Below are 24,782 nucleotides of genomic sequence, written 5' to 3'. Positions count from 1 at the left end.
GTGATTTAAAGCAAAGCTGTGTTGTCAGTGTGTCTTGTTACATGTTAGTTGTTTGTGGGCAGTAACCTTTTAGTCACTTTGGCGCTATAAACAAGTACTGTATTGTTACACAGTAGTTTCACATAGGAAGTCAGCAGGACTAAAACAGTGAGAGAAAGACTGGAAACAATTTCTGAATCACTTGTAAATCACATTACTTTTAGTTACATATATTGATACATTAATTATGTCACTGTCATTAACGTTGTTAACTGTTATGTTAGGTGTACTTGTCATGTAATTCAGTACATACCCTACTTCAAGTATTTAGTTCCTGTTGCTTTTATGCCATGTTTTCTGTGCAGAACAGGTTGTATAGACTGACAAGGGGAACACACACATTGTTGGCATGGAGGTGTGTTTGGTAATACAGCGTACAGGGGAATAGACACATATACTCACACTCTCACTGTTGGTATATTGATGTGTTCAGAAATAGTGTAAAGGGGGATATACATACATACACACACACACTCAGTGTTGCCATGTAGATGTGCTTAGAAATACAAAGTACACGGGAAAACACACATACACACACACACACACACACACACACACACACACACACACACACACACACACACACACACACACACACACACTCTCACGCTGTTTACATTTAGTTATGTTTTGGAATATAAATTACAGGTTATGCATATATTCATTGTGTATTTATTGTACCAACCTAAAAAATAACATCATTTAACATGGAACTCAAACACCAAAACTAATGTAAGAAATTTACAAAAATAACAACCTTTAGGTTGAATGTCCCATGTATATAGTGTTCCTCCCACAAAAATACTCATCATTTATGCAATACAAACACCATAACTGATGTAAGAAATTTACAAGAATAACAGCTTTTTGGTTTCATGCCTCAGAATGTCAATACAGACCATAATTATGGTGTATTAGGTTCTGTTTTGTTGTAAATTGTAAAATGACAGATTTTCGCTTCAAGTCAAGAAATGTCATATATTACTACTATTGTGTGAATAATCAAAGAACAGCATTCTAGGCATGTGACATTGCTGAGTTGAATGTACTGTGTACTGTCAATGCATGTATTTTGATTCTTAATTTATCCAAGCTGAAAAAAATGTTAACACCAAAATGAATTGGTCAGGAAATGGAATTACTTACTACTGGTCATGTCAGGGTTGTCGGTGGCTGAGTAGTTAGACCAAATAAGCGCAAATTTGGAAGAAAAAATGTGTCTGTAAAAAATTTATGCACTACAATAAATATATTTACATTAATTTGAAACAAAGATATCAATCAGACCTCCCAAATTCTTGAGTAATATTTCATAAATCACTGTCAACATAGCTGTACAGGTTGTCATTTTATCAACTAACTTGTAGTATTTTCAGCAGCTTAAGGTTTTTAGAACGCTAGTGAGGGAGAATTGCATGGTAGGGATCTCGAAATGCTTGCATAGTTTTGGCCGATACAGTGAGTTTAGAATGCTGGGTCAATTTTTTCTAAATTGCTAAAAAGGGAAATTGTTAGTGCTTGCATAGTTTTGGCTAATACACTAAGTGAGTTAAAAATGCTGGTTAGATTTTTCCTAAATTGCTGAAAGAAAATCTGGTATCGCTTGCATAGTTTTGGCTAATACCGTGAGTTCAAAAAATGCTGTCCGGTTAAATTTTCCGTAAATTGCTAATGTCGTAGTACTTGTATAATTTTGGCTGATACAGTGACACTGTTGGAACTGTGGTCAGATTTAGACCTGATTAGTAGGGAACTGTGGATGTCCTGTGGAAAACCACAGTCCCGCTATAGACTGGAAAAACTAATTTATAAAGGTGGATTTTTGACCTGAACAAATACTAGAAGGGAAACTGATTGATGTGATGACTGTCACTTTGAAAGATAGATTTGTCAATGATTGTTACCGTTAACCAAACGACTAGAAGGGAACCTTGATAAAATGTCTCTGGTAGATTTAACCTAAATTAATATTTCAACACTTCTGAACCTCAAATTGATATAATCAAGTGACATGATGGCGCCCTCGGTGTCAAGAAATGGAACACCACTGATTTGTCGATAAGTTTGTTTACCCTGATTGTCCCTAGGAAGAACTACAATGTGAAATTGAGTTGTGTTTTGATAAAAAAGCAGTGAATAAGTTTGGTGTGTATTATAGCGTCCAGCAGGTGAGAGTAGTGTGTAGGTGTCGTGTAATGGATAGGTTAAAATGTAATGCTATACTATGTCTATAGGGATTACTGAACCCTGCATTTTAGGTACTCCCACTACAATATAAACACTGTGTCACTTCACTTATGGGGGTCTTCTCAAATTATCACACTGCATTTCATGACACTAAATTTTCATAATCAAGTTTGTAGAACTCATGTTTCTAGACTTCAGTTTAGTTTTCGACTGTCTTATTCATGTGTGGATAACATGAGTATGTTTAAGATTGAAAAAATGATTGTTTTACGGCAAATTTTTAGATGCAAGAAATGTGAGAGTTTTTGAATTTCCCCTCAGCATACCACAGTTGATACAGGTATGATGTCATACATTGTAGTTGACTAAATTTAGCAGATGTGGTCATACTGTCCTGTAGGGTATACGGGTAGCGTCATAAATGTGATCAAACATTCATGATCAAGTTCAAGATATTTGATGGCGGACACAAATATACTTCAATGAATCCACAGTGTCAATGTCTGTGCGAGTACGATCCGTGGATACAACAGGTGAGGGTTAGAAAATAATACACACTGTTTTGTGTTCACAGACTTGGCTAGACTTGCTGGTGTTCAGGCATTTGTACAGCGGCTCCCGGTTTTACTTTTTCAATTACCGTGAGAATTTTTTGCATTTTTAGCTCTAAGTGTTGTATTCTTACAAAAAAGGGGGTAATGGGGTTATAGGTATGGTGGTATGGGAACCGGTATGCTATGTGTAATGGGTAAACTGGTCAAGTTGAAGTATTTTGCAAATATTTTTAGGATCAGAAATGTAGAGTTGGTTGTGTTTTGTTGTGAATTACAAGACCTTTAACGATTCTGAGAGACATTCAATAATGATTTTTGTGTGCAAACCTCAGAGTATATAAAGTCAGTTCAAGTATTACACACTTTCAGTTTGGCACGATTAAAAATTCACCTTACAAAAATTGTTGCATATGTATAAATTTTTGATGAAATTTCTGTCAATTTTGGATTGAGATCATCAAAATTATCTTCACTTCTAAGATTATATCAAAATTAGAGGCGACATTATTAGAATATTAAGAAAAATAGTATTTTATTGAAAACAATAATGTCCAATAGTACTACAAGTTCACCTCACACAAATTGTTGTATATGTATACATTTCTGATGAAAACGTACTTAATTTTGGACTGGGGTCATACAAATTATATCCAACAAAGAAATTATATCAAAATAAGTTACTCAATTTGTTAAAATTTGTAGAAAAATTATCTTTTATGGTGGACAATAATGCCAAATACAAACATAAATTTACTGAACACAAATTGTTGCCGCTAAAAATTGTCATGAAATCATACTTAATTTTGGGCTGTGATTGCACAGGTTACTCTCGACCCAAAAATTGTATCAAAATTAGTGACAAATTTTGGTAGAATTTGTAAAATATAATCTTTTATGGTGGATAATAATGCCGATTACAAACACATATTGTCATATGTATATAACTTTTTGATGAAATCATACTCAATTTTGGACTGTGATAGCACAGACTATTCTCAACACCGAAATCATATCAAAATTAGTGACAAATTCTGTTAGAATTTGAAGTTTTTGTGACTTACTATAATGCTGGATACTAACAGTACAGAGTACAAAGATTTTGGTTCATGCAACTTATAAAAGAATACTTCAAGGTGAATGAAACACAGCTAGCCTGTAAACCTGATCACCCGTATTGTACATTATATACCAGGGACCGCTCAATGTTAAAAGGTCACTCAGAAACACTTGAATAGGCAGGCAGTAGACACGTCACTCTAGTTCAATGTTTGTTTATTTGACAGGAGTAAAACAGTGCCAATAAAAATGGCATGATTATTTTCCTACCTTTGTGTTTTGAGTAGATGTCATTTAATCAGATCTTTCTGCAGAGTGCAAATGTGGCTGGAAACTGGCTTGTGAAAATAACGGAGGTCGAGATGTGAATTAAAAGTAATGAGAAAACAGTCCTATCACCAACTTGTAAACAACAATTTGAACTCGTAATTAGAAAGTACGAAGCAGTTCTAGTAAATTGGTGTATTTTCATGAACAGAAGAATTGTAAAATGTAACAGCTGTTTGAGTTTAAAAGAAAACAACAAAGTGCTTTGGCATCAAGTTGCATTTCCCATTTTCTACTCATACCATAGTGTAGTTTTCTATACTTTGTTACAATTACTGCGATCATCTCCACCCACGGATAGGAACTAGACTACTCATACCACGGCTCCCTTTGTGGTGATTACTTGATGGTATTCATTCTACAACTGCTCCCCATCTCTGATTTTCACATATATATATACCCACATTTACACCCAAACTCGATGACAGCAATCAGTAATCTTGAAGTCAGACCTGTATCTGTGATCGGAAAGTTACTGAATAAAAGCCAAGGATGACAGTACCACTGGTGTGCAGCTGTTGGCCAAGTCCTTGACACTGCCGTTGGCGTAATTCAACCTGTGGTAGCTTTTAAAGTTAGCAGAATTGAATATAGTGCACATAAACTTACCAAATTTAAGCTGAGGACCACAGTACTTCTGGTGTGCAGCTCACTGGCAGGTCCTTGACAGTGCAATTTGGTATTATACGGCATGTGGTAGCTTTTAAAGTTAGCAGAATTGAATATGGTGCACATAAACTTACCAAATTTAAGCTGAGGACCACAGTACTTCTGGTGTGCAGCTCACTGGCAGGTCCTTGACAGTCCAATTTGGTATTATACGGCATGTGGTAGCTTTTAAAGTTAGCAGAAATATGCAAGGGTCTACTACTACCTGCTAGACTAAGTAATTGGAAATGCAGTTAGAGATCTGAAATTCACAATCTTGTAGGTAAGACGTAGATCTCTGCTCATGGTGTTGTCAAACAAAAGTCGAGGCTGACAGTAACTCTGATGTGCAGCTCTCTAGCAAGCCGTTGACAGTGCCTTTGTTACTATATGGCATGTGCTAGCTTTTATGAAAGTCAGCAGATTTGTGCAAGGTTCTAGCTGTTAGACTAGGTAACTGGAATCTGAAATTCACGATGTGTTTTTTCCCCCCTGTAATTATAGGGTTCACCGTCAGAGGAAGAAAGAGTTGCTGAATCTAATAGTTCAGAGTTGAGAACTGCCACAGTGAACACAGTTGAACAGTATAGTCAACCATATAGTCAATCCTACAGCCATGCCACTGTCAATGTTGTACAGCCTCCACCTACACAACAAATCATTTCTATGGAGGACGATGATTTCGCTGAAGAGGAACTCGAAAGAACAGTAAGTATTCTTCTCTGTCATCTCCATTTTCATTGGCTGACAGGCATTGCACTATTAGCAGTGACCCAATCACAAGAGTCATCTTCAATTTCATTGGCTAATATGTATTCTATTGCTATGGTGAACCAATCACAAGAAGGTTGTTGAAGGTTTATGATAATCATTTCCTTACCTGTCAACTGCATTTTCATTGGCTAACAGGCACTTACTGTCAGAAGTGAACCAATCACAAGTGATTCACATTATGACATTCTTTCTGGTTGGTGGAAGTATTTTTAGATCATCACAATTCACCTAGCCAATCATCAACTCTGTAGTAACTGTTAGTTTATATTTTCAGTACACGTCACCACACTTCATGTACATCTTTGAATAAAATAGTTCAGTTCTTTCCATTTTCTACCATTCATCATTCTTATTTTCTAATTCGCATTTTTCTGTGTCTTCCTTCCTTCTTTCTTTCTGTGTGCATCTGTGTTTGTTTGTTTGTTTCTGTCTGTCTGTCTGTCTGTCTGTCTGTCTGTCTGTCTGTCTCTGTCTGTCTGTCTGTGTGTGTATGTTTATGGTTGTATTGTTTTTTCCCATGTGTCTATTTTTGTCACTCACCAACCCACCCACCCATCAACCAACCCACAACCAACCAACCCACCCACCCACCCACCAAATCAACATACACTTCTTCATTCAACTGTATCAATCACAAATATCAACACGCTCTACTTGCATTTATAAACCTACCAACCCTTTCCAAACTATTTTTACTCACTCATTTGCTCACAAACAAACATTCACATGCATGCACCCACTCACTGACTCACTGACTGACTGACTGACTCACTCACTCACTGACATTCACTCACTGATACATTCACTCACTCACTCCCACTCACTCATTCACTCACTCGTGCACTCACTCCCACACGCACGCACGCACACACACACTCACTCACTCACTCACTCCTTCACTCACTCACTCACTCACTCACTCACTCACTCACTCACTCACTCACTCACTCACTCACTGACAGTCTCTAAATCAATATGTTTGCGTTCAGACAATTAGTGACCATGGACCATTCAACAGTCTTGAAGAACTGGAAAAGAAGCCGGCACACATGGCAGTTTTTATTCATTATGTAATATCTAATAGTGATCCATCCAGTATGGTAAGTAACAATTTAAGTGGAATGGCCAAGATTTCAACATTTTTTTCTGCATTATTTTTGTTTTGTATGATGTATTACTTAAATTATGTTAACTTTTTGCATAGTTTGAAAATAATCGTGGATGCAAGCAGATTTTGTATTGAATTGCTGTAGATAAATTATGTTATTTTGCTCACTAAACATATATTTAATCATAGCAACTGTAGCTAGAAAATGAGATCAGAGAGGGGTTCTTGTACTGTACTGTAATGCCAGACTAGTCCAGTGTTTACATCAGACTGACACCAGACTAGTCCAGTGTTAACATCAGACTGACACCAGACTAGTCCAGTGTTAACATCAGACTGACACCAGACTAGTCCAGTGTTAACATCAGACTAACACCAGACTAGTCCAGTGTTAACATCAGACTGACCCCAGACTAGTCCAGTGTTAACATCAGACTGACACTAGACTAGTCCAGTGTTAACATCAGACTGACACCAGACTAGTCCAGTGTTAACATCAGACTGACACCAGATTAGTCCAGTGTTAACATCAGACTAACACCAGACTAGTCCAGTGTTAACATCAGACTAACACCAGACTAGTCCAGTGTTAACATCAGACTGACACCAGATTAGTCCAGTGTTAACATCAGACTAACACCAGACTAGTCCAGTGTTAACATCAGACTAACACCAGACTAGTCCAGTGTTAACATCAGACTAACACCAGACTAGTCCAGTGTTAACATCAGACTAACACCAGACTAGTCCAGTGTTAACATCAGACTGACACCAGATTAGTCCAGTGTTAACATCAGACTAACACCAGACTAGTCCAGTGTTAACATCAAACTGACACCAGACTAGTCCAGTGTTAACATCAAACTGACACCAGACTAGTCCAGTGTTAACATCAGACTAACACCAGACTAGTCCAGTGTTAACATCAAACTGACACCAGACTAGTCCAGTGTTAACATCAGACTAACACCAGACTAGTCCAGTGTTAACATCAGACTGACACCAGACTAGTCCAGTGTTAACATCACACTGACCCCAGACTAGTCCAGTGTAACACCAGACAGACACCAGACTAGTCCAGTGTAACATCAGACTGCCACCAGACTAGTCCAGTGTTAACATCACACTGACCCCAGACTAGTCCAGTGTTAACATCACACTGACCCCAGACTAGTCCAGTGTTAACATCATACTGCATGCCACCAGACTAGTCCAGTGTTAACATCACACTGACCCCAGACTAGTCCAGTGTTAACATCAGACTGCCACCAGACTAGTCTAGTGTTAACATCACACTGACCCCAGACTAGTCCAGTGTTAACATCAGACTAACACCAGACTAGTCTAGTGTTAACATCAGACTGACACCAGACTAGTCCAGTGTTAACATCAGACTAACACCAGACTAGTCCAGTGTTAACATCAGACTGACCCCAGACTAGTCCAGTGTTAACATCAGACTGACACCAGACTAGTCCAGTGTTAACATCAGACTAACACCAGACTAGTCCAGTGTTAACATCAGACTGACACCAGACTAGTACAGTGTTAACATCAGACTGACACCAGACTAGTCCAGTGTTAACATCAGATTGCCACCAGACTAGTCCAGTGTTAGCATCAGACTGATACCAGACTAGTCCAGTGTTAACATCAGACTAACACCAGACTAGTACAGTGTTAACATCAGACTGACTTCTGGCTAGCGAATCAATACTGAATTGACAGACTATTAAACTATTGAGTGTTTTTTTTTTTTTTGATTACAGTTTTTGTACCTGGTCACTGATAGCTACAGTACTGGTAGTTTGAAAGAAATGAAGAAATGGGCCTATGAAATATTTTCAACTTTCCTTGCACACTCTGCTGTAAGTAGACTTTGGTATACAATGTACAATCTGAGGCCAGTGTATATTGTCCATTGATAATGAGTCCATGCCATATTAATTTGCATACCACAACAGTACTTAATATTTAGATATGTCACAAATTAAATTAAATCATCCTCAGGCCAGACATTAGATGCACTTTTTGGTTGCTATGTATTAAAATGAAATTAGTTTTAGTTGATTTGTATACCACACACAATAAGACTTGTTTATATGCCTAGCATAAATGTATAGTAAATGCCCTCAGGTTGTGCATTAGGTGTACTTTTGGTACCTATGTAACTGGAAATCAATAGGGAACTCACAAACCCACCATCTTGAATATTCTGAATGTTGCATCATGGGTAATGTGATGATTTTGGTAACCAACATCTCATTTTCCAACCTCCCAATAGGGAACTTGCAAACCCGCCGTGTTGAATATCCTGAATGTTGCATCATGGGAAATATGATGATAAATATGAATCAGTCAGTATTGTAAACAATATTGTTACATTGTTTGTAACCACAAATAATCTAGTCATGGTTACCCTGACCATTGTAGGAGGTTTATTCTATTGATAACTGCAGATGAGGTACTACATGTATGATGACTACAGATCCCATAGTGCTTTGCATCTGAGCATGCACAGTCCGTATTGCAAGTTCCCTATTGTGGTATTTTGTTTAATTTAAATACCACAACAACAACTGCAGTTTATTTTGCCTTTGATGAATTTCTGTTGTTTCATTCATATCTGACATGCGCCCTCTAGAGTCCAAAATATGATATGGTGCTATTGTGTGGTTGAAAGATGGTATGGACATGAATCATGCCTGATACATTTTCTTTCTTATTTTCATTTTACAGCCTTTACAAGTCCACATTGAAAATACAGCAATAATAGGTAATATCCGTAAGTCATGTTATAATATCTCCTTGTCTCTTTCTTGATAAACTTCAGTGTAAAGGAAAGTCTTTGTAAAGGGGGGAGGGGGGGGGGGGGGTTGATCAAAATGTTATATAGGAATGTGTGCCCAAACGTGTCTCTCTTCGTGGTGTCTGTCTGCAATGAGGGTGTGCTGTTAACCATTTTTACTGGGAAAGGGGTACGTTCCAAAGACTAGTATTCTTGTGAGTGTTGAATCATAACAGTTACCGGAATAATGGTTTAAATTATTTCAGAAAAGGGCGCAGTATTTTACTATTGTTCATAACTTAATAAGGAGAGGAATCTTTTCTTGTTTGCCACACACATGTATACCCCCAGCCCCACCCCCATCCCACACCAACCCCCCAACCCCCATCACTCTCGTAGGTGAGTATATCACCCCATCACCCTCATAGATGAGTACATCACACAAGATTTCATATGGCAAAGTGTGGAGAGATTTTAACAGCTTTGGTTTCCATGGAAATAGGTCCCTGAGGCACTTGATAGATTAATTGCTATGTTGTATTTTGTTGTCATTTCTTCAGAGGAAACAATAGCACAGAAAAATGATAACCAGGACATGATGAGGAATATATTTGTTGCACCAAGGTCCCTAGCAGCTGACGAAGTTCGAGAACTTTTAGCTGACTTCAGGAGTAAACGATCACTGGGACTCGGCAATCTCTATGGCGACCAGCAATTAGAGGACAATTTAGACAAATCTAAGGAGGCTCAGATCATTGAACATACATTGATGCCACATTTGGACAGATATGCAGGGTAAGTCATTACTGTGGTAAGATCATTGAAGAAACTTTGATGGCACGTTTGGATAGATATGCAGGGTTAGTCATTGCTGTGGTAAGATCATTGAAGAAACATTGATGGCACAGTTGGACAGATATGCAGGGTTAGTCATTGCTGTGGTAAGATCATTGAATAAACATTGATGGCACAGTTGGACAGATATGCAGGGTTAGACATTGCTGTGATAAGATCATTGAATAAACATTGATGGCACAGTTGGACAGATATGCAGGGTTAGTCATTGCTGTGGTAAGATCATTGAATAAACATTGATGGCACAGTTGGATAGATATGCAGGGTTAGTCATTGCTGTGGTACGATCATTGAAGAAACATTGATGGCACATTTGAACAGATATGCAGGGTAATTCATTGAATAAACATTGGCTTGATTTTCAGGGAAAATGCATTCTACAAGACTAAAACACAATATTTTCTCTGATTCTCCACATGTATATAGGCCAGAGGCGGAGAAAGAACCCAAGAATCTAGCCATGGCGTCGTGTCTGACGACCTTTATGAAACAGAATGGGGTCAAAGTTCAAAACAACAGCACTCTTGAAAGGTTACCAAGCTTTACACAAAGAGACAAATCCAAGTTTAGAATCAAGAATAAAAAGGTAAGAACTGAAAATACAACCAGCGACAGGCAACCATTGACAAACGGAACATGTTACAGACATTGAAAGTAAAGAAGTGAATTGGATTATTAACACTTGGCACATCATGTTGGCAGTACAGAGACTTGTATTACATATCTCATCATTTAGTAAGAACTCTTTCCATTATAGTAAACGGGTGGGGGGGGGGGGGTGGCAGCCAATCTAGTGCATAACTTGTCTGCTAGTAAGATCATCTTATGTTTGTCATCTACCACTCAATCACATTTCTGTTTGTATTTTACTTTCAGGCAGTGCAGGTCAGAGGTCACCATTTTGTTTTAACTCATTACCAGATGACAGCGTATTGTGGGTTTTGTGGTGAACTATTATGGGGTATCGGTAACCAAGGATACCAATGTCAGAGTAAGTCCATCTTTATGTTCATTGGTAGGACGTTTAGTGAATGGGGGGTGGGGGTGGGGAGGGGGTGTAGGTTTCACTACCATGTATTAAAATCTCACCAAAATGTGCTGATCAAAATGTGTTGAACATGTTGGAAAATATACCAAGTGCCTGTAAAGCTGTTTGATGTGTATTTATGCATAGTAAATTGCCCAACTGTTGCAGTGGTGGAATTACATAGACCTATTTGAAATTAGTTACATTGAAGTTATCAGTAATGATGCGCACAATAGGGAACTTGCAATCCAGACTGAACATGCTCAGACGCAAAGGACTATGGGATTATCTGTGGTTATCGTAATACCTAATCTGGAGCTACTGATACAATAAACCTCCCACAATGGTCAGGGTAACTATGAATTGATCATTCGTGGTTGCAAACAATGTAACAGTATTGTTTACAATACCAATTCATTAGTATTTATTATCATATTTCCCATGATGCAACATTCAACATGGCAGGTGTGCAAGTTCCCTATTGCAGCACATCTTTGATGTTACCCTCATAATTCTATACAAAGAAATAAACTACTTTGGGAATGTATCAATATGTTGCAATATGGAAGCACTGTAACAGGTTAAATTGCCAGCTGGCATATTTTATTACGTACCATTATCTCTTATCTCTTTGCAGGTTGTGACTATAACGTACATAAAAGTGTTTGTCTTGAGCAAATTACTGATATGTGTCCAGGAAAGAAAAAGAAAGACAGAGGGAGTCGACTCAAACAGATGATGCCACAACGCAGGACGAGTGAAAACAACCCTAAAGCCAGTATGTATAGCCCACCGCCCTTTAACACAGGTAGCGTCATCTCACCACATTTCATTCCATTCCACCACAATAACAATTTATGTTGTTGTACATTGTATTATGTTGTCTTGTAATGCATGCTATGTCGGTATGTGACACATGGCATGTCACATATCATGCTACACAGTGTCATGTATAATGTGACACATGGCATGTCATGTGTCATGCTACAGTGTCATAATGTGACACATGGCATGTCATATATCATGCTACACAGTCATGTATAATGTGACGCATGGCATGTCACATGCTACACGGTGTCATATATAATGTGACACATTGTATGATATAGTATGTAACATAGTGTGTCACTATGTACACATGGCTTCTCATATATTGTGTTATACATAGTGTGGACACTATTATGTTACACATATTACGTACTATGTTACATTGGTGTGTGTTACATGTCATGCTATACAAGATGTGTACCATAGTATGTTACATATGACATGTTGCATACTATAGTATGTTACATTGGTGTGTCATATGCTATGCAACACATATGTGCCATATTATGTAACACATGGCATGACATTGAATGTGATATGCATCATGTGATACATACATAGTATGTTTCATGTTGTTACACATGGCTTGACATGTAACATATTATACTATACATGACATGCCATACCACTTCAAATATAGCGTTAGTATGTTACACAGTATAGTGTTACCATATGGTACTCTTGGTTTGGCAAATACCATAAGAGGGGTATCCCTAAAAATATAAATCTGTGTTGGTCTAGTGTTTCATTTCATGTACTGTGTAAACTATGTCAGCACATACTGAATATGACAAAGCATTATGTTGCCACATATTATGTTAAACATGATGCAACACATTTAAAAAAAAAAAAAGTGTTACTCATAGAGTCATACATATAAGTGTAACACATACTATGTTGCAGCTATGTGTTATGTTGGACATGTCATGTGACATTCTATGTTACACATACCAACTATGTGATTCATACTCTGTGCTGTATCAGTGACCATCACAGTGTCTTGTATATGTTGAATTATTTGTCCTAATCTAAGTCATCTTACAACACTGGTTACTGTGTTGTATATTTTTCAAGAAAAAAGTAACTGATCAGGATTGCATGTTATATATGTCCTCCCTCATACACTATGTATTTATATATAAATGTGACATTAGTGTGAGCTGCTACACATAATTATGAAGTTATTGTTTTTTGTGTATGTCTAGTGCTGTACATCGTAAAGTGTTTGTCTTGATATGCACGCTTGCAATGTACCTCTAAATGTTGTGTTTGTGGACAGGTCCTGCTATATATATCAGTTCTGTCTGGTCATGTGTGTGCATATATGTGTGTCTGTCTTTCAACTTGTTTCTGTCTGTGTGTCTCTGCTTGTCTGCACCTGTGTATGTCTCTGTATGTCAGTGTCAACCTTTGTCACATTTTCGCTGTCTATATCTCTGTCTCTGCCCATCTGTCTGCCTCTGTCTGCCTTTTGTCACTGTCGCTGTCTCAATGTCTGTGTGTCTGTCTGTCTGTCTGTCTGTCTGTCTCTGTGTGTCTCTCTGTTTCTCTCTCTATCTCTCTCTATCTCTCTCTGTTTCTCTGTCTCCGTCTCTCTCTCTCTCTCTCTCTCTCTCTCTCTCTCTCTCTCTCTCTCTCTCTCTCTCTCTCTCTCTCTCTCTCTCTCTCTCTCTCTCTCTCTCTCTCTCTCTCTCTCTCTCTGTACCTGTGTATCTCTGTGTCTTCAACATATTGTTTATCACTGTCACCTATCATCTTTCACTTCCATCTATCAAACCAAACTAACCCATCCTACAATCTCAACCCACTGTTAAAAAAAAAGAAACTGAACATGATTCACTGTTTACCAAGTATTTCACACACACAGATTGTATATATAACTTTCCATTCACGGTGAGATAGAGCTTTCCTGTGTTTTTTTAGAATGACTTGTGTGCTGTGTTACAAGTTTGAAGAGTTTTCTAATAGTTTGCTCGTCAATAGTTTATTTTTTGCATCGTTACTCATCTTATTAAAATTCGGTAGCAGTAAGTTGGATTTACCTTAAAATCTTTGCTGGACTGATCTTGACTGTGTCCTCTCAACACACCCTTAGGAAATCAAACTATTGAGTCAGTATGTCACTTTGATGAAATGTCAGACAGAAAATGAGCGCAAATAGATTCTGGATTTTAAATTCAACCTCTCTACCAGATAATCATTAGTGGCTCAATGATAATCTAGTAATATGGTTTGAAGTTAGTAGATAAAAATTGCGTACTTGTTCATAATCTTTCGGACGCAACTGAGTCCCCAAGTCCCTGAGTATTTATTTAGTATTATCAAGTTCAAACTTTATTAGTAATCAAATGACCAGGATAGATGAGTCTACTTTAAGTGTGATTATCATTTACCAAGTAGCATTTCCAGTGTAGTATCGCACCATGTCAATAATTTTCCATATCACACCCTGGCACCCTTTGCCCAAATATGGCAAATGGCACACTCATTGATATCCATTCACTCAGTGATTTGGCTTTGTTAATTTCTTCACTATCTTGATGTTTCTGCGAATAAAATAATATTTCACTGCCAATTTATGCAATTATGTGATTCAAATAATGTTTCTGTACCACTACATAGGGTATATGATAAAACCTTTACAGCCCAAATAGGGGTTTGCAGACCTCGATAGTACGGCTTTCCTATTAGTGGGCCGTAAATATTACTACTGACCCCACTAGTCATTTTCCTAAGTGTGTGTTTGGAGGACATAGTCAAGATAAACCCTGCTAGTGTTCAAAGCTATTATTAGACTAGGTTCTCTATCAGACTTTGATCTGACTTAACATCCTTACCTTGATAGTGTTATTCACTTTTCTACTTTTCTGGTGTGCGTGTGTGTTTGTTATTTACTTACTATCAACTTTTTTGCTATTTTGCAATTTCTTAATACTTGCGTGCTTGCTTCTTTTTGCATCATTTTGTCATACTTAATATTGGCTCAATGATAACTAATCAGGCACTTCCCTAGACCCCTCAAATATCACTTGACTTAGGGGGTCTAAGGAGGATGTCTGATAAGAAAAAATTCTGATAGTCTACATAGGCTGTTGATTCTTTTTAAAAAACAAGTCATGCACCTTTAGCAATAGCCACTCAAGAAGGCTTGATGGTTAATCTGGTAAGCTGACAGGCTATGTGGAGGGAACTGGTTCTCCAGATTAACCATCCAGCTTCCATGGAGGCTAGTCATTAAAAGGCTGTGAGATTTCTATTATTGAAAACCGCTTATAAAAATTCCTTGGCAGAATGTAAAAAGTATGAAAGTCAGAGAAAGTGATGTAAACTCACTGTAAAATGTGGAACATTCCCTACAAATGAATGTCCTTTCAATTTTTTATGTAACTTTATGCATTCTGATATCTCATGCAGTTTATGATATATGTTACTGCTACGGTGTCACTGCTTCTTATGTATAGCTACATTTTTTCTTTGGGGTGGTTACTGCAGTGTAAGTTTTGCATTATTTCTTGTCAAAAGCTTATGGTCGTGCTTTCATAGTTCTAATGGTGTAAAATCGGTTAAAAATATTTTCAGCATCAACATGTTCACTTATTAGTTTCACAAACTTTTTCCCTCAGTAAAAGAAGCACAGAGACTCCGAGAGGTTTTTACATTTTCCAACCAATCAGTGTCGACACACTCTGACCATCAAAGTGTATCAACACCTATCACACCACAGTATGTGTCACCTAGTATACAGCCATTGCAAGACAAAGAAGATGATGATATTGGTAGGTTAACCAATCAGGTTGTGCTTAAATATGAATCAGCCAATCAGATTATGCTTATCCATGCGTCAACCAATCAGATAGTACCTGCATATGTAAAATGGAGGTCCTGTGTGTCGGAGAACAATACCCACTGCATGTTAAAGAACATGCTATACTTTTCGTCAAGAGTAGGGTGAAAACCTGATATAGTGTTTTTTTAAACCGGTTTATGTTTATTTATCTGTATTTGTTTTAAAGTTCTTGCAGTTTTTGTTATTCTGAGCAGTAGCGAACCAATTTGATTGGCCATTTAGCAGATCTCTTTGTCATTTGATACCTGAAGTGGCTATTGTTCGCAATTGCACAACATAGATACAAAAAAAAATATCTATATATTATTGCACCCTTGTACAGCATATCTAAGGAGTGGTGGTGGTAAGACAGTTCATAAGATAGTGGAGGAATTAGAAGAATTGCAGGATGAATCGAAGGAAAAAAATAGTCCAATTACACCTCGAAGTGATAGTCCTGATGTACTGATGTCTGATAAAGTGGACACAGATAGGCTTGACAGGTCAAAGGTCACGAGATCAGGAAGCCTCAGAAGTCATGTAAGTTTCATTTTCAATGTGGTACATTTTAATATTTTATAGAAATTGTCAGATTACATGAAAAAGAGAACTGAAAGTTTGCAAGATGTGTTGTAGATGAACTGTTTTAGTGATAACGCCTCAAATGTTTTATGGTTTCTAGCTTTTCAGTAACTTTGAAAATATATGTCTTCCAAATATTGCTGTATTTTGACATCAAGGACTGTATACCAACCACTCCAATGACCTGTGACATGGCAGAGGATTGTGGGAAATCTAACATGGCTGCCAAACTTTGAAATGGCTTACTACATCTGCTATACCTTTCGTAAATACTGCAAATGTGTGGAGTGCATCTTGATCCCAAAGACTTATTCTAGTGTAAAATTAGTTTTAGTGTGTTACATTATGTGGTTACAGAAGACATTTTGATGACAACATATTTTCATGTTTCTATTTCCTTTCTGAGACTTGTTTTCATTGAACATCTTCAGTCGTACAGAGGTTTCCTGCGTATAAATACACCAAATGATAAAATTTTATGTTTCAGGACGACTTGAAGAGAAAACCCCACGGTCAAGAGAAAAGGTCAAAAAGGTAGGGTCATTACCATGGCAACAAAACGCTTAAGTTCTCTTCAATCAGCACAAGCATGCATGAAGTCATTTTGATGCACTTCTAAAATGATAAGATATCGATCAAGTTTTTCTTTTTTTTTCTGTTTTAAAAAAGAGTGCTATTACAAGAAGAACATATTTATTTATTTGACTTTTATTTTGGCAATTAAAAAAATTTGTGTTCGTCTTTGGCAAGTGTAAAAAATAGAAAATAGGTGTGAGTACCATGTGATTCCTTCCTTATGGTAATATATTTTAATATTTAGCATTTTAACATTTCTTTCCTTCAGCAGTTTCCCCATATCAGCTTTATTAGCTAACCCACTAAATAATGACTATATTTCTGTGCTATTAATCCGATACTCAGTTGACAAAACTGAGTTTGCCATTTCTGTTTCATGCATGTCAATGCACTCTATTGTACGATGAGTGTGCGACAATCTCTTCACTACCATGCCGACAGGAAAAATTGTCAATTTTAGTGAGATGAAATTGTCAATTTTTTTGGAAATATTTTGGAAATTTTAATCAAAGTTTTGGTGCCAATTTGATAATAATTATTTTCTAGATAACTCCACTCTAAAAGGAAGTCAGTTGGTCAAAATATTTACGAATAAAATTGAAAAGTGGAAATAAATAAAAAATGTACAATTTCAATGAAAATAAAATTTTGTTACTGTTTGAGCGAAATTTTGACATTTGTTCACATGCAATTACTATTTATGTCAAAGTACACAAGAGATGATCCAGAAAGAATGAGAATTCGGATGGTCAAAAATTAGTCTTTTTTTATGAAAATTTCATTGTTTTGTTCCAAAAATTTACAAAATAAAACAATTTGGTGAAAACCAATTTTGGCGGGAACCACAATTTCAAAAAATAAAATTTTATCAAAATCTTTTTGGCGGGAAAGTGCTTGGCTTTGAAGAGATTATTCCATATGATCATGTTAGATTAGTCTTGCAATCTTTCTTTTAATCTTTCCTCCCTTCCATGTTTTCTTTCTGTTGTCGTTGTTTGTGTCCATAAATGGATCCGTGTAGTGGTCTGCTGAGACCAACCAAGTCTGTAGAGTAAGTCCGGCTTCTATACTTTCTTTGTCATTTTCACTAACTCATTTTCACTGCACTTTCATTTGCCATTTTTCCACCTTATCTCACTCAAAGTTTAACTTATCAAAGATTTTGTGGGGTTTTTGTTTGAAGTTTGTGTAAGTATACACACAGGTGGCTGCAAGACCGAAGACTGCAATGAAAAATAACTAAGCTGCAAAAATAGGAATAGGTCAACAATGTTTTTAGAAATATACCTGGTTGATCAGAAACTTCTATCAAAATATTCCTACAGTGTGTTGAGTCTAATTCAAGTGTTCATAGAAACTGTTGTTGCATATTGTGCTATTTGTAGACATTTAGTGGTCTTTAAGTGTGTTCAATTTCTTTCAAATCTTTTGCAAAGGTGATAAAAAAGATTGAGGGATAGACTCCATGCGTCATGTTATTGCTTGTGTCACTTTTACTGAATGATGACCATATTTGGAGTAGAGTAAAGATAATAATAATAACGGTTTATTTCCAAGGGTTGTGACCTAATGGTCAAATTACAATGGTTACATTACTTTAATAACGATAGATCAAAGACACCGCTGACAACTAAATGGTGTTGTAACGTGACAATTGAAAATGTTTCAATTATGAAACACATACTAGATTTGATGACAATTTTGCAACAAACTGAAAAAAACTGTTAACAACCGGACTGAGTTCTTTCCATTTAGTTCTTAATTTAAAGTTCCTAACTTACAATTTCTTGTTGGGTACTTGTGATTTATAAGTGTTGGAACGTGGTGATTGAGTTTATGGTCTGGTTTTAACACTTGGGAAGTAAAACTTGCAACCAATATTCTGACGTCGAATCCATCATTTGTAGTGTGTTTGAACAAGACAAAATACACAGACACTTTATTCAAGCATCTATCCTTATATCATCAGATATGACCTTTCTATTTACCCTGAACTTCACCTTGTGAGTGAAAATTTAACAAGAAAAGTCACTCTTCATCAAGTCACGGAAGTAAAGTTTGTCTTCAAAGACTTTTTAATGTCTAAATTTGCTGGCCAAGGTTCACTTATCATTTGCGTTTTATGGTCACCTCAACAGTTACCGGTAGACCTTACTTTGGTTTCATTGTTGTTCATGGACAATTATAACAGTAGTCATATGTTGATACTGGTTTTTATCTACAGCTGTTCAGACCATTCTTATTTTTGCAGCTTCATTGTTTGTCATTGTAATAGACACATGCTACCTGTAACAGACAGCTCTTCTACTAATGAAATGTTCTAAGCAGGCAAATTTTCAAATGCCATATTTTTTTTCTAACCCGCACATATTTTGAAAATAGAACTATACAGAAAATGAGAGAGAGACAGATTTGAAAGGAGTATGCCACTGCAGGAAATAAAGCCACTTTTGAAGACTTCAAGTTCTGGAGTGTCATTTTCGTGGTATTTACATAACAGACTTACACACAATTGCCTAGCAATGTCTAGATGAAACTAAGTAATGAGAGATTTTCTACTCACAGTCAAAATATTTTGTGACAGTGAATCCCAAATTTTCACAGACGTCTTGTCACCATCCATCGTCAGGGGGTGTACTACTGTGGGTTATTTCTCATGTGTCTTTTCCGAGACATATTAAATGAACTTAAGAGAAACAGCTGAGATCTCCATGACTGCATCCCAGTTTAGTGTTGCCTTCCGTTTGTTGAATACATATAGCCTCCTGCAATCTGCATCTGTACAGTTGCTCCTCTTCATCCAATATGAATGAAACTTGTACCGCATTCATTGTTCAGTGGAGTCCTAACAATGCGTACACATTATCACATAGAAGTCAGTAGACATGCATATGCAAAAAACAGAACATCAATATTCATGACTCCTAAAACCTTCAAATAAAACTGTGGAAACATGTAAAATCATGAAATGACTCGCTAGATTCCCAAAGTTAATGAAAATACCTTTATTTCCTGCAGTGGTGTTTCCTGTATAAAGTGCTAGGGTTGGTTTATAGAGTCTGTAATAGTTATGTGTGTTCATTAATCTTCACTTGCCCAAGATAACTAATTCAGTTGTAGTTATTAATTAATTAATTTATTTTATTTATTTATTTTATTTATTTATTTATTTATTTATTTATTTATTTATTTATTTATTTATTTATTTATTTATTGAAGTAATGTGCAACCACTCTTTCTGTGTACAGAAGCCCTCACTTACGCCATAATCTTTTCGAAGTAACATTTTCACAAACCTTAAGTTAAGGCTAGCAATCTAATGGTGCTTTGCACACAAAAATTGCAACAAAATTTGCTTCAAATTTAAAGGAAATGGCAGAATTGTAACATTTGCTGAAAGCTTCACCCATTTGTCTCCAAATAACCAATCATTTCTATCTCTGAAGTAAATTCCATATATTTTGTATATCTACTTTATAACTAAGATATTGTGAATATTTATTTCTATATATATACACACAGATGCCAAATATTTGATATTACCCAAACTTTTTGAAATGTGCTGTGGTGATTTAAAATGTATCAAATAGTCTGTTGATATTGATATTTTGAAATAGCCAATAAGAATAGAAAAGTCCTTATTAGGGTAGGATGATTAGCCAATAAGAGTCATCCTTGTTTTAGCAGTTAGAAAGAGCCAATAAAAATCATCCTTATTGAGGCAGTGTTGGAAGAGACAATGTCCTTATTTGGGTAGTTTATAAATAACCAATAAGAATAGTCCTTATTAGGGCAGTATGATTAGCCAATAAGATTCATCCTTATTTTATTAGTTTAGAAAGAGCCAATAAAAATTGTCCTTATTTAGGTAGTGTTGAAAGAGATGAAGCCCTTATTAGGGTAGTTTATAACTAGCCAATGAGATTAGTTATTTCTGGCCAGGGTAGAAAGGACCAATAAGAATTGTTCTGTTTAGGGCAATTTAGCATAAGAACCAATAAGCATCTTGCTTATGTAGGTAGTTTAGCTGACCAGTGTAGGGCTACTAGCAGGACAAATATAGTCATTAATACAAGGGGTGTGTTGTTTACTCATTTTATAGTGTTAAATTACCTCTGTTTTGATGTTTGCGTGAAAATTATTAATAGCCATGTTACATAGTTACATATATTGAGGACTTTGAATTGATGGGAAGGAATTGTTGTTTATTTTCTCCAGTGATGTTGATGTAGATCAGCAGTCTGTTGTTACAACGTTAAACAACTCTAGAGGGAGCTCTTCATCAAGCATCTCAGTCAGGTAAGTCCTAATGCTGTTCCAACTGCTTCTATTTTACTGTTTTGTCATTTTGGAAGATTATGCCATTTCCATAGAAACCAGTGACTCTTGTCATTGAATGGATTTAGACTTTTAGTGTAATTTCCATAGCAATTAGCGACTTTTCGTGTGTCATATTCTAGATACTGATGTAGTTTCCATAGTAACCAGTGACTTCCATCATTGTGGCATTCCGTCACTATGATGCTTTCATTGTAAATTTTCCCATGCTTTGATAAAGGTTCCATAGTTACTGTTTTCTCATTATTATACATAACGGACTTTTTATATAGTTTCCATAGTAACAGTTTTCTCATCACTTTATTTTCTAGGAGTCAAGAGTCCCCGTCATTGTCCATGGAAACTGTTACAACACACAGAGTTTTAGATGATTCTGACATTGAAACAGAGCAGGATACACCAAATTGGCAGAACACGATAGACAGAGATATTTTGAAAAGTTTAAAGCCGAGGGAAGTCAAGAGACAAGAAGTCATTAATGGTAAGCGTAACAAACTCAGAATTTCACATTGACCATATATGGAATGAATATGGTTTGGAAAATGACCATATAAGGAAGTAAATGTGATTGGGATATTAACCATATAAGGATATAAATGATTGTTAGATTGACCATATGGAATGAAAATGGTCTGGAAAATGACCATATAAGGAAATAAATGTGGCTGGGAGATTGACCATATAAGGAAATAAATAGTATTGTGAGATCGCAATATTGGGAAATAAACGTGCTTGTGCGATTGATTTGGTAGTAACATGATTTTAGAGATGCAGTGAATTTTAAAACTGATGTTTTATTGTTATATTTTTCTTTTTTACAGAACTTTTTCACACTGAGAAAAATCACGTCAGGAATCTAAAGATCCTAGATGAGATATTCATGAAACCGATGAAACTCGAACAGGTAGTCAACTCAGAATTTCTTCGGCTGCTCTTTCCAAATGTTGAAGAACTGTTAGAAATGCACTCAGCATTAAACACAGTCATGAAGAAAGAAAGAAAAACATCTCACGTTATCGATGAGGTTGGAGATATGCTGCTGTCCAGGGTAAGTACTCTTCAGAAACCAAAGTTTTTATGAAAAATGCGTTTATTTCCTGCTGTGACTTTTCCCCTCTAAGAAATGTAAGTCAGTATTGATTGTCTTCAGAAAAGTCAGAATCACTGATATGATGATCTTTCATTTCCAGTGTTCTCCCCACTATAGAGAAAGCACCATTCTTGCCATCTAGGCAGCCATGCTTGGCAGGTTTCTACCATACAGTGTTTTCCCCACTATAGAGAAAGCACGGTGCAAACATTGTCCATGCCATCCAGGTTGTCATGCTTGGCAGGTTTCTATCATACAGTATTCTGCTCACTATAGAGAAAGCATGGTGCAAACACCATCCTTGCCATCTAGGCTGCCATGTTTGGCAGCTTTCTACCGTGCTTCAAAAGTGTTCTACCATCCTTGAGCTTTAGTAATCTTTGAACGGCAAAATCATAATAATACTTTCACATGAAGAGAAATGGCTGATCCTCAATGTACATGTGTATATGTGTTAAAATAAACATATCAGAGTCTGTTCCAATGTTGAAGACATGCAATGCATATTATATGCAAACTAATATGCAAATTACCATGTTATTAATATGTAAATTAATATGCAAATTAGCCACCATCCTTGTAATCTACCCTGGGGAGAACACCACATCTAGAAATAAATAGTTTTTTCAAAACATATCTTACATGGGTACGTCTTCTGTTTTGTTTTGTTTTCCACAGTTTGATGGAGAACCAGGTCAGAGGTTCAAAGAAGCATGTGCCCAGTTTTGTAGATATCAAAGTCTTGCTTTGGAAACACTGAAAGCAAGACGAAAGAAGGATGATAAACTAGAAAAATTTTTAGCCGTAAGTATAAAAGAAACCATTTTTTACCCCCCTCCCCTCCCCCTCTCAATATTTTTTGTGAAAGTCTTCAGATTTTGAGATAATTTGAATAGGGTAAATGTATTATTGGTGACAGATGAGATTTACATGTGATGATATATCAAAATGCTACTGTTGCAGGTATGAATTATTCTCAAAAAGGCCTTTGGGGTTATTTGAATAATGGAAATAGACTTATCGACAACAGACAAATGTGACATATGGTGTTGTATCAAAATGCCACTGGTGCAGTCATATTAAAGCTTTCCAGTGAAGACCTTTGGAAAAATTTGAAATTGATGGGGGTGGGATGGAATATCAACGACAGACAAATATGGCATGTAGTGATATATCTAACACCACTGGTGCAGTTGTAAAGCTTTACCTTTTCCCATTGAAGGCTTTTAAGGTATTTGAATAGGGGACCTGGATTATCGACAGCAGACAAGTGCTGCATGTTGGGATATATCAGAGCACTACTGATGCAGTCATACAGTAAATATACTGTATACCAAACTACTGTCCAGATAGGCTAGAGAAGGAATACACAGTTGTTTTCATAGGGTGAAAACTGCTTTTCATATCGCATAAATGCTGTATGATATTGAATAGTAACATATTGTCAGTGTTGTGCTGCCCTCTATTTTCATCTGTTCATAATGTAATGTTCTTTTGTTTTTTCAGGATGCTGAAAGCAATCCCATATGTAGGCGGCTGCAATTGAAAGATTTTATTGCTGTTGTTTTCCAAAGGTTAACAAAGTATCCACTATTACTTGAAAACATTATCAAATATACAGATAGTAAGTATGAATATATTCTGTTATGCTGGTGAACATGCACACACACACACACGCGCACACACACGCACGCACGCACGCACGCACACACACATACACAGTCGCTTGCATGCATGCACACATACATACTACATGTTTGCGTATATGCATACACGTACACACACACATGCATGCATGCATGCACACTTACTACATATTTGCATACATGTACTTGCACATAGATATACAGACACACACTTGCATACACACATACACACCACATGCTTGCATGCATGTGTGTATGCTTCATGCATACTTCACACACACACACATACATACATAGAGCCAGATTAATATGAACACAGTCTTGACACAGACTCGCCCTCACATGACAGTCTTGACACAGACTCACCCTCACATGTGCACACACATAGTACATACTGCACATGCACACACTGACATGTGTAGATATACAGGCACAAAACTCTTTCTACTAGATTTTCATTAGAAAGCATACTTGTAACTAATAAGTATTCCAATGTATTTCTTGTATTTTCAGTGTTCACGAGAAGCTGTGTT

General features: G+C 36.6%; 1 protein-coding gene across 11 annotated transcripts in view; it reads left to right on the top strand.

Moving 5' to 3' along the window:
* LOC144440219 (rho guanine nucleotide exchange factor 11-like) overlaps positions 1–24,782 on the top strand; it is a 145,102-nt gene that overhangs the window by 109,751 nt on the left and 10,569 nt on the right. For 7 of the 11 annotated variants that reach the window (XM_078129528.1, XM_078129535.1, XM_078129533.1 and 4 more), the window contains 17 exons: positions 5,316–5,519; positions 6,548–6,685; positions 8,463–8,561; positions 9,433–9,478; positions 10,042–10,276; positions 10,763–10,922; positions 11,213–11,327; positions 12,001–12,171; positions 15,815–15,967; positions 16,361–16,557; positions 17,087–17,133; positions 18,197–18,226; positions 21,394–21,474; positions 21,825–21,994; positions 22,335–22,561; positions 23,282–23,407; positions 24,110–24,227. In XM_078129528.1, the coding sequence (XP_077985654.1) occupies positions 5,316–5,519; positions 6,548–6,685; positions 8,463–8,561; positions 9,433–9,478; positions 10,042–10,276; positions 10,763–10,922; positions 11,213–11,327; positions 12,001–12,171; positions 15,815–15,967; positions 16,361–16,557; positions 17,087–17,133; positions 18,197–18,226; positions 21,394–21,474; positions 21,825–21,994; positions 22,335–22,561; positions 23,282–23,407; positions 24,110–24,227 (2,317 nt within the window). The remainder of the gene's footprint in view (positions 1–5,315; positions 5,520–6,547; positions 6,686–8,462; positions 8,562–9,432; positions 9,479–10,041; positions 10,277–10,762; positions 10,923–11,212; positions 11,328–12,000; positions 12,172–15,814; positions 15,968–16,360; positions 16,558–17,086; positions 17,134–18,196; positions 18,227–21,393; positions 21,475–21,824; positions 21,995–22,334; positions 22,562–23,281; positions 23,408–24,109; positions 24,228–24,782) is intronic. The other 4 variants (XM_078129529.1, XM_078129527.1, XM_078129531.1 and 1 more) reach the window with 4 other exon arrangements.

This window comes from Glandiceps talaboti, chromosome 9, assembly GCF_964340395.1.
Source record: "Glandiceps talaboti chromosome 9, keGlaTala1.1, whole genome shotgun sequence".
NCBI lineage: Eukaryota > Metazoa > Hemichordata > Enteropneusta > Spengelidae > Glandiceps > Glandiceps talaboti.
Note: the sequence above shows the minus strand (reverse complement) of the source record. Positions and strands in the feature narration are given on the sequence as shown.